The sequence below is a fragment of the Sipha flava genome, unplaced genomic scaffold (genome assembly GCF_003268045.1).
Source record: "Sipha flava isolate LNK unplaced genomic scaffold, YSA_version1 181_pilon_pilon, whole genome shotgun sequence".
Taxonomy (NCBI): Eukaryota; Metazoa; Arthropoda; class Insecta; order Hemiptera; family Aphididae; genus Sipha; species Sipha flava.
Window position 1 is genome coordinate 1,004,447 of NW_020272220.1, and position 10,664 is coordinate 1,015,110.

The 10,664-nt window shown below is 31.2% G+C and overlaps 2 protein-coding genes across 2 annotated transcripts; both read right to left on the reverse strand.

Annotated features, from left to right (window-relative positions):
• Nucleotides 1-384: 384 nt before the first annotated feature.
• On the reverse strand, nucleotides 385-1,980 carry LOC112680898 (NADH-ubiquinone oxidoreductase subunit 8). Its single transcript, XM_025551134.1, has 5 exons — nucleotides 1,826-1,980; nucleotides 1,270-1,428; nucleotides 901-1,073; nucleotides 716-844; nucleotides 385-651 (listed from the first exon to the last, which is right to left on the reverse strand). The coding sequence occupies exons 1-5, from the start codon at nucleotides 1,851-1,853 to the stop codon at nucleotides 520-522; spliced, it is 621 nt and encodes a 206-aa protein (XP_025406919.1). The 5' UTR covers nucleotides 1,854-1,980; the 3' UTR covers nucleotides 385-519.
• Nucleotides 1,981-2,441: 461 nt separating this feature from the next.
• LOC112680899 (geranylgeranyl transferase type-1 subunit beta) lies at nucleotides 2,442-3,948 on the reverse strand. The gene has a single exon (XM_025551135.1). It carries the CDS (start codon nucleotides 3,595-3,597, stop codon nucleotides 2,554-2,556), a length of 1,044 nt encoding a protein of 347 aa, XP_025406920.1. The 5' UTR covers nucleotides 3,598-3,948; the 3' UTR covers nucleotides 2,442-2,553.
• Nucleotides 3,949-10,664: the final 6,716 nt, after the last annotated feature.

Below are 10,664 nucleotides of genomic sequence, written 5' to 3' on the forward strand. Positions count from 1 at the left end.
ATTTTAATTTTATAAGAATATACTACATTATAAGTTTTGATAATAAGTCATAACAAATCATAAAAATTAAATACCTACCTAAATCTACTGTTGTTTATTAGAATGACAAATAATCAAATTTATGAAATTACACAATTTTAACTTTTTTTATAAGTAGTATAATATGCTAGGTTAGTTATTACATAGCACTTTTTAAAAAAACAGAATATTCTAGTATATATTCTCATATATTTATTTATGTATTTCAATTTATTGTACAAAAATAAACAAGCTGATTATAATTTCTAATCATGAAAGTTTTGTATTTCTATGATTCAATTATTATTTTAGTCAATTATTCTATTTATAATAATAGTAAATGTTTTTTTAAGAATAAAAAATAAAAACCATGTACAATATATATTGCATATAGTCAGAATCTAATATATTAGCAAGTATTGTTTTTATTAAACATCTGTTTCATGAAAAAAAAAAAAAAAAATTCTAAAACACTTATAATTGCTATGTTCATTAATAATATTAACGATAAAGATGATCAGCATGTATATTTGCAGCAATTTCTGATTCCCATTTATCACCATTATTTAATAACTTCTCTTTATTATACAAGAGTTCTTCATGAGTTTCAGTTGAGTATTCAAAATTTGGACCCTAAATAAAATATTTTATAATATATTAATCTATGAATTTATTGAACATTAAAATTAAATATTACTTCAACAATAGCATCTACTGGACATGCTTCTTGGCAAAAACCACAATAGATACATTTAGTCATATCAATATCATAACGTGTAGTACGACGACTACCATCAGCTCTTTCTTCAGCTTCAATAGTAATTGCCTATATAAATCAATAAATGTATCAAATAGTAATGGTAAATTATGAAATAATTTTACTTGAGCTGGACAAATAGCTTCGCACAGTTTACACGCAATACATCTTTCTTCACCAGATGGATAACGTCTAAGAGCATGTTCTCCACGGAAACGTGGTGACAAAGGGCCTTTCTCGAATGGATAATTTATAGTTGCTGGCTCTTTGAAGAAATGAGCCAATGACACAGCAGCACCTAAGAAATTTAATTTATTTTAAAAAAACTTTTTCTATAATAAATAACAAAACTAAAAAACTATATTTCATTAAAACATTTTAGATATTTTGTTTTATCTGATTACATTGGAAAATGAATTACATTATTTATATTATTTAAATGTATCATAAATTATAATAAATATACATTCATATTTTTAATAGTTTATAATTACCTCTATAAATTTCTGTAAGAAACGCATAAGAAATAGCTTGATCAGTCATGGCTCCCCAACTCAAATTTTCAAATTCTGCATCCCTATTCACATTTACATAATTTGTACGTGCCACCACTCGTAGGGGTACTCGAGTAGACGATCTCAACAATGTATTACCTATATAAATAAATGTATAAATAAAACTAACCATTTTCCTTTTTACTGAGTTTATAAATAATATAAATAGAGTATAATAATATAAAGTAGAGATAAATATTTAAGTATATAATTAATCACTTAATACTTATTATTAAAACGAAACCTTTATAACATCATTAATCATACAGTAGAACATGTAAATTAATACATACATAGTAATTGATACATCATTGTTATTGATGATTAATAAAAATTTTATCACACCAATATCTTTATTACTAAGAGTATTAATTCTAAAATAATTCTTATAAATCGATAAGAACAAGAACAAAAAAATATTTGAAAAAGTGAAATGTTATATTTACTTTTAGATACAATTTATCTTAGTATAAAATATTATGTTAATATTACTTACTAGCTTTCGTTAATGCTGCTAAATTCATAATTAAAAATTTGAAAATGTTACGTGAACAAACAAAATAATATGAAATCCCTTTGCATAAATAAAAAAATTAAAGATTGTATGATAACTTTTGAAGGAGTTTTCTAAAATAAAATAAAATTATTCTCAAATCTTTTAAAATTGATAGGTTATCAGCTATACTGTTTCTAACTTCATATTTCAGCTGATCTGAAATTTTTAATAAGCTGTTCATTATCAACTTATTACTCGTACTAGTGATAAGATTGTATTAAATTAAAAATGTATATAATTATTTTAAAAAATATATTGTTTGCTGTTATTAATATTTAGCCTTTTTTTAATGTTTGTACATAACTACTGGTCGTAATTTCATAATAATACAATATATTTAATGTTAGTAGTTAATAATCATATCGCAATACAACTAATGAAAAAACATAAAATAATGTATAAACATTAAATATATTATCATGTTTTAGATGTTTATTTTATATCATTTAATCACAACATAAATAATATATAAATGGAAAATATTCAATAATCAACTTTTCGGATAATATCAAAAAAAAAAATTTCAATTGAAAAAATATTTGTAAATTATATACGCATATCAGTCATTGCTTAAATTGATTATTTAAAATTAAATAAATCATAAAGTATCTCTTGTAAACACATGATTGATCTTATATGCAATAATTGTACTTGACATTATTCTTCAGTTACATATTTCTCAATTGGATTTGTTTTAAGTAGTTGGCTGCTCTTACAGTAATATTAAGAGATGGATTGATTGGGTTTAGTTTTTCTTCACCAATCAAACTCAATCCACATAGGCTTAAGCAGGTATGCATTGGATCAGGTATTGAATCCATATTTTTGCTAAATCCGCCAGTTATAAAATTGGCATTATTCAGAACAAAATCCCTATTCCTGTCTTTGTTTATCCTATTTAGTGATCCCATAATACTGAGAGTAGCACCTAACCAGAAAGAATAACAAGTGTCTGGATCCTTATTGGGTCTTCCTTGGAAACCACCATTGGTTTGTCGATTAACTGCCCAACGTTCTAATATTTTTGATTTGTTTTCATCCAGTACAGAATTTAATTGGTCTAATAAAGATAAAGAAGCGATTGCACAGTAAGTGGAACCACCATGGGATTCAGTTCCTGGGTTTTGACCAAACGCTCCATCGTAGTTGAAACAATTTGAAATGAATTTGATGGCATTATTTACGTTAATGGTCGACGAGTCATCTAGTATATTGCAAATGGCCAGTGAACAGTACACAAACCGTAAATCACTTTCACCGTGCTCATAGTTGCTCTTAAAACTGCCATCAGGTTTTTGCAGAGATGCAACACCTCGGAGAACAGCCGATTTGTCCACACGGCTCAAGTCATCGCCTAGGGTGACAAGAATACACAATGCCATATACGTCATGGCTACATTGCTTTCACAGAACTTGTCACGATTCGGATGGTTCTTCAAATGAATAACTGTGGTAGATCCCATGAACCCGCACTTGTGTACTGGACAGTGGTCACTGGGCACAAGCTGCAGCCTGTACACCCATTCGACGATGTCTTTTTTGCGACTGTCGCCCAACGAGTCCAGACCGTCTAGTATGTCCAAGCCAATGAGAGCGAAATATAGAATGGTGAGCCGCGAGTAATCGAATACTGCAGACTCGCCGGGCAACAGGTCCAGTGAGCGGCGGAAATACTTTTTATGCTGCTCAGGCTTGAACTCCGGCTTGGTCATATTGGCGGACACCTTACACCACGGTATATCAGCTCAACGATGCACGATCAGACATGTTTCAACGACGACGATCCTGCGTTTATTGGATCGCGGTCGTTGCACTGCTACTAAACGCAAATCGTAAATACTACAATGGGAGACTTAAGTATATCGCGGACGACCGACAACCTGACGTTTGCGGACGAACAGACACGTCGGAAATGATCATTCGTTTATGTCGTAATATCGAGTGTTGTTGCCGATAATTAACTGTAAATTTTCATTTGTTTTTATCACTGTTCGGTTTCTGAGCGTGCGTCATGCGATTCTCGAGTATTCGGCACTCCGGTGCGGATAACATTACGAACTATGTAGCACAAACCGGCGATATCTTCATGTTTTGCCCAGGATTGTAGTACACACCGTGTGTACCGAATCCATCGCTAGAGAGCGACACAAGTTATGAGAAATACACCGCAAGGTCGATCGCACACTGAAAGAGTAAAACATTGTTAAACAGTATTATAGTTAAAAACTAAGTTCAAAATATCTTGGAACTTAGGCAAAAAATTCGTCGTGTCCTCAACGATCTTCATAGGACAATGTGTAATCGAGTGATGGTAAATTGTATGGAAAAAATAATCACCTGTGGGCATAAATGGAAATTTGGTGAAATTAGTGGGGGACTGAGCATTATTTGCTTATTACACCAATAAGTACCCATGTATGCAATTATTTATTTCAACAAGGCAATTTACAAAGTTTGACAATTTTACATATTCAACAATTCAACCAAAAAAAAACAATTAGGTGCCTTCTCTTAAACATTTTTGGAGTAGGTATTTTAAACAGAAATTATTAATTAAATAAATTAAACAACCAACATAGGTATTATTACATATAATCTACGAATTATAAAATAATAAAATGCTAACCTACGTATTATTACATATTATTAATATTACATTAATTAAGATCGTTCCAAATCATGACAATAAGCTTGTAAAACCTTACGAATTTGATTTAATTTTTATCACAGAATATTATTTTTTTAATCCAGTTATTAAAAATGCATTTTACAATTATAATAATTATTGTATTTTCAGTCACTTAACAATTTTTAGGGTTAGGAGGGCTAAGACCTGTACTTAACATTTCTGGAGGGTTTAGTCCTCTCAAGCCCCCCTCCAATTTCCGCCTATGCATGTGGGGCTAATAGAGAGGATCATATGCCCGATTTTGTTTTTCACTGTTAAACCTTAATTTTTCCTGAAGAGAATGATATATTGGATATGTTTTTTTAAAATAAATAAATTTAATTTATAAGTAGATTTCTATCCTGCGTTTTTTTTTTTTTTTGAGACACCTCATATATGTGCAATAATATAAGAATATTTTTTTTATATTATTTTATATAGGTACATATATATTATATTTTTACAATTATGTACAAAAACGGTGTACAATTAATATATTTTTCTTTTAAACTTAAAAAAAAATAATACATTTTTTTTTATTATATGAATGTTTAAATATTTTATTCTTTCAATATTGGGTGATACCGATTAGGTAAATTAAAGTATGAAACTTTTAATTGTTTCTTCCTTCAAAGTTCAAGTATCTTAATCACTATTCGCCTGGCCCACCCTGCAACAAATGTCTGCGCACGACTATGATCTAGTGTAGGTAATGCTTTATTATGATTGAAAGCAAAATGATTAAATATGATATAAATTTCTTCAGTCAATTTTGCTTTACCAGTGTGCGGTCACTCTAAAACATAAATTCCGTTCAGATGCCGATTAATTTATTGATATTAGTTCAGTTATGATTACGGTCTATTTTATACGAATTTCGTTTGCAACTATAGTATGATCCATCGATAATAATAATAATGGTTATTTATTATTGTCGTTTATCACGCACCTGAGTCGGAACAGGCAACACCATTTAGTGCTGGATCTAGAGGAGGACAAGTGGGTAAGCTTGCCCAAGGGGCTATTAGTATAAATCCAGTGGCGCACACAGGATTTTTTTCGGGGAAGGGGGGGGGGGGTCAAGATTAAAATATAACACATTTTACAATTAACATAATTATGCAAATTCTTAATATATTTTGACTTAAATAATAGCATTGATAATAGAATAGACTATTTTATAATCAATGATATTAGTAGGTATTCAATACTAGCTCTTCATATTTCAAACTTGTAAAATTTGTAAATTTTAACCTAGACATCAGAGAAAATTTCAGGGGGGAGGGGTAAAACCTCTTAACCCCCCCGCGTGCGCCACTGATAAAGGCACTCATAAGTTTATGAAAAATAAAAAAGTTATGAACACGCTCTGAATATTCATTTACGTAAGGGCACTCCATTTTTATTAGCTTCGAGCGTCAAATTTCTTCGATTTGGTACTATATTTGAGATATTTCAGTGTAAACACTAGAACACTTCGTATTTCAAGAGTCTGAGACCTTATAAGATAGTCGAGTGATCGAGAAAATCTTGAAGGGTTGTGCAGTGCCACAACTACAAAATAGGAGGCCCGTGTGCAGAAATTATATTAGGCCACTTCCTAAGATTTATTTTTGTTGTACGTCTTATTTATAAGTATCAATTTTTTTAGGTTTTAAAACACGTTTCACATCGGTTAGTGTATGATATATGTATATATATATATATATCAAATTAAATACCTACAACTGTTGTATATTATACTTCACTACATATTTATGTAGTAAATTTGTTTAAGTAGTTTAGGTAGGTATGTTGTATGCCTACTCAAATACTCAATGGACTCATTGTTAAATAAATATTATAACTCTAAAATATAAAATATTAAATAATAAAAAACAATAATAATAATAATAATAATATAATATTATCAAATAATTGTGTATTTGTAAAGTGTAGTTTATTTTAGGCTGGGACTAGGGGATCCCCAAATGTATGTAAGCCTTGGGGCCCATGTGCGCGGCACATTGCACACCCGGTTTTTGCGGCACTGGGGCTTTGATTCATTCACATAAAAAATTGCATACAAAATATTAATTTTAAATGATTAATTCATTTAGGTCTATGACCATATTATTCTTCTTACCTGCTATAATAGCCATGACCGAGATACGTCCATAAATATTTTGTGTTACAATCATGAGCGTAGGTAAGGGAGGCGGGTTTTGGGTGTTCAAACACCCCCGAAATTAAATAAAACAATTTCAGTATTATTGTGAATTTGTTCGAGAATATTATTAACTTGCATATTATATACTAAGTATAATATTTATTACGGCTTAAAAAACTTAACGAGCATGACGCTCATTGCATTTTTAATAAAGCGTTCATATCGTTAATTTTGTGTTTGCCTTAACAACATAATAGACAGTTATATATCTGAAAATACTCAATTTCCTCCAAGTATGTGGACACAATATTCGTCTAGTGTATAACGAACAACAAACGCATGTTTAGTATTTCATTCCAAATTTAATTCATCTTTTTTACTGAAGCCAAACATACATAAATTTATCAATGTTTTAAAATAATTTCAAATTAATACTTATGTGTTAATGAATACTATTCATTGAATAGCGTAAATACACTCAAAAAAGATTATAGAAAAAAATTCAATGAAAAAATAAATTCTGCTTTTATATATTTAAAAAACGTTTCACTCAAATTTTATTATTTTAAATAAGTAGTTAATAGTTTTATAATTAATCAAATTTTCTTTTTTTTCGACAGTTGACAATTTTATCTGTTTTTATTAATAATAATAAACATGGGTGTTGCGAGGGTGGGGAAGGGGGGCACTTGCCCACCCCTGTGCCTCAAACTGAATTATATTTGTTTATACCAAACGTGCGTCTTACATTAAAATCAAAAAATAAATAAGATATAATTTTAAAAATAGTTTAGTGGGACCGAGTGATATCTACACGTGTAATCGTTTTGACGTTTTATGTGTTATCCAATGGTCTATCTGTAGATTATTTGTATTACGAGTTTAACACTAATCATTTTATGTTTTTGCCCCTCCCTGATTCAAATTTTAGCTACGCCCATGATAATAAATATGTTTTTATATAATCTGTAAATAGATTGTATAATTTTATTTTTTTAAATATGATTAATTACTTGTAATACTTATTTTATGATAATTTGACGATAACCGATAAGTACCTATTTATATTTTACGATCAAAGTGATAAATTGAAATATCGATAAACACTGAAATGTTATGAAGTAATTTTAAAATGTAGCACGGGCCAGATAAAAAAAAGTACATGAGCCGCCAGTTGCTCATCTATATTATAGAATAATACATACATATTTATATATTATACAATAATTTAGTACCAATAATCATAATAGTAAAATGGTAAAATATTGATATATGCAAGAAAATGTGTTAAAAATTTTGGAATTTTCATTTACAACATTATGAAATAAAAATATATGCATATATAAATTACTAGAACACAAATCAATTGTAATAATAGGTATATGTATACATTTATTTCAATTTAGTATTCTATACACTTCTGTATACATACTTATAGTTTTGAGAAAAAAAATATAATTTTAGAATGTAGTTTAGTGATTACCATTATATGAGACGATTTAACGAATAATAAATATTATATCCGAGCAATTTTCGATATTAGGATATTTCAATGGACTTTGAAGTTGTCAGTGTCCAGCAGACGTAATGATGTCTGCGTGTAATTTAGATATTTTAAATTGTGTTGCTCAAAAACGAAATTTTAATTTTAAACGAAAGCTATCGGAGTACAGATATTAAGAAATCAACTCCGCGAAATAATTACGACTGTAGATTATCTAAATTCTACAGCCACAGTTATAGCGTAAATTACATGTTTTATGGTTATAGTCCGAGACGTAATTAATCTACAACTTGTTATCGCTTAACATTATTCCGCGGTTTCGAAAAATAATCGAATTCTCCGTCAATAATACCTTTTAAAACATTTTAACATTCATTATCATTTCGTTGGTACTGCAGTTGGGCCATAATAATTTTGTTTCATTTCACACAAGTTAGCTGTATACCCACATTCTGACAGTTTCCAGTTCCCACGGGATGAATCGTGAGGAAGGGTGTTTTCGGTGGTCACGCAAGTTCGCAAACGAAGAACTATTGTACCAGGGATTTCAAAAAACGATACTCGGTGTAGTAAGTAAAAGTAATTTTATCAATATCAATAATAATAATAGGTTTCGTTAATCGGCTTAAACGGAATGCTGCGAAACCGATCATAATTGTTAACGTCGCCCAGAGCTTGTATTCGCGGCGGGTGAAAGGTATTCTCGTCGATTCGACGACCTGTCGCCGCCGAAGAATAGTAGCCTGGTCGTTGGGAAGTTTAGCGACAAAACGTCACCAACCGAACGATATGTTTTTTTGACCGGCTAGCACGGTCGTTCGAATAGCTTGTGCACAATTAGCGCGACCGTCATCTGTTTTCGTCGTACTCTCCCACACGGTCACTCTCGCTCGCCGCTTTCAAGGACACCACCGCACCACTGGTGCCCGCCCATCAACCACCACTTAACACGCCGACCCGCGCACCCTTATCCGTCGTCCCGCTCTTTTATCAATCAATACTTCGCGTCCCAGGTAGACGCTTCCCGCTGCAGTCGTGTGCGCCTTATCGTCACCGTTTGTTCTTTCGCGCAAATCCAATATTTTGCCGTCGTCGTTCCGAATGTTACAGTTCTCGTCATCGTCGTCCGATTGTTGAGTCATCCAGTCGCGCGCGCAACCGAACACAACACCACGGTAAGTGTGCGCCCAGTGTTTTTTGTTGGCGTTCGCATGCCGCCGCGATAGGTAATATATCTTTATCGTTGTATCGGTCGGACTCGTACCAGATTTGCGGTCGAATCTTGTTCTCCTCCGGCTATGGGCTCGATACGCGTTCACTTGAACGACATCGCCAGGCCCGATGGTGGTCTGGGAACTCACGTTCTCTCCAATCCATCTTTCGAGATTTCAATATTTCAATTATTCGTTATTCTAACCTGGTGGAGCTCCAAAATCCCTTTTCCTATGCCTGTACCATCGCGTAATTGTCGTGTGTGTTGCACAGTTGTATTAATAAGTCGAGTCTCTATTCATTTTTTCCACGGCTTTGGAAACTTAAGCCTTCCACTGTAACGTTAAATCCTAGGATCCTGGGACATTGTGAAGAGGCATAATCTAGGCGTTATAGGTTATTTGCTGCGTCGTGGCTTTTGCGTTTCAATGTATAATCAAGCTCCGGCATACATTTACGTATAAACAAAAGGTCACATATGTGTATTGTTTACTTACAATATGGCGTGTACATACAATGAAATATGTTAGTGATTATTATGCTGTGAACGATGATACCGTTTTCAACATATTTAGTGCAATACATTTGACATTTTCACTTGTTTACATGGGCATGCCAAGTCTGTTAAAAGCTTATACAAGTCCAACGAGTTAGGTGGGAGACTAAGGAATCGTTACAAATGTATTCTCTCGCGAAACAAATAACTATTCTCTTATTGATCTTGGTCTCTAGGACTCTAATACTGTATGTACAAGATTTTCTATGACTGATTTAGACTTTTTTTTTGTGTCAAGTCATTATTCTAATTGGTATGCAATTGTTATCATCAAAGGAACTTATATTTATGGTTTTAATCTTTATTATAGAGTTGATTTTTTTTATAGATTTTTATTTTATTTCTGTTCTGTTACTGTTGTTAAAATATATATTTGAGTGGCCAAAATTTCTGACAGTATTGGTAAAGTCTTAAGTGACTATACAGTTGTATTATATTACAATACAACACATAATGCAGTATGTATTATTCACAGTCCATACAATTCGTCTGTAATTAAGTAACATTATCTTAGGTATACAATTATATTATTTTAGTATATTCTAAACAATCAACATTTTACAATATAAATATAAACTAAAGACTGTTTCAACTGTTAAAACTTCTAATGCAATTTTTGATTTTAAATACTCTATCTTAAATGTTACAGAAAGGTTATATTTATCCAATTTTAATCTAATCAAATAAGTT

What these genes read in the sequence shown, in the direction of transcription:
- LOC112680899 (XM_025551135.1), bottom strand. Translation starts at nt 3,597, where the DNA reads ATGACCAAGCCGGAGTTCAAGCCTGAGCAGCATAAAAAGTATTTCCGC.
- LOC112680898 (XM_025551134.1), bottom strand. Translation starts at nt 1,853, where the DNA reads ATGAATTTAGCAGCATTAACGAAAGCTA. An exon ending in AAGCTATTTGTCCAGCTCAA is followed by an intron (nt 845 to 900) that starts GTAAAATTATTT and finishes TGATTTATATAG; the next exon opens with GCAATTACTATTGAAGCTGA. An exon ending in CAGTAGATGCTATTGTTGAA is followed by an intron (nt 652 to 715) that starts GTAATATTTAAT and finishes TATTTTATTTAG; the next exon opens with GGTCCAAATTTTGAATACTC.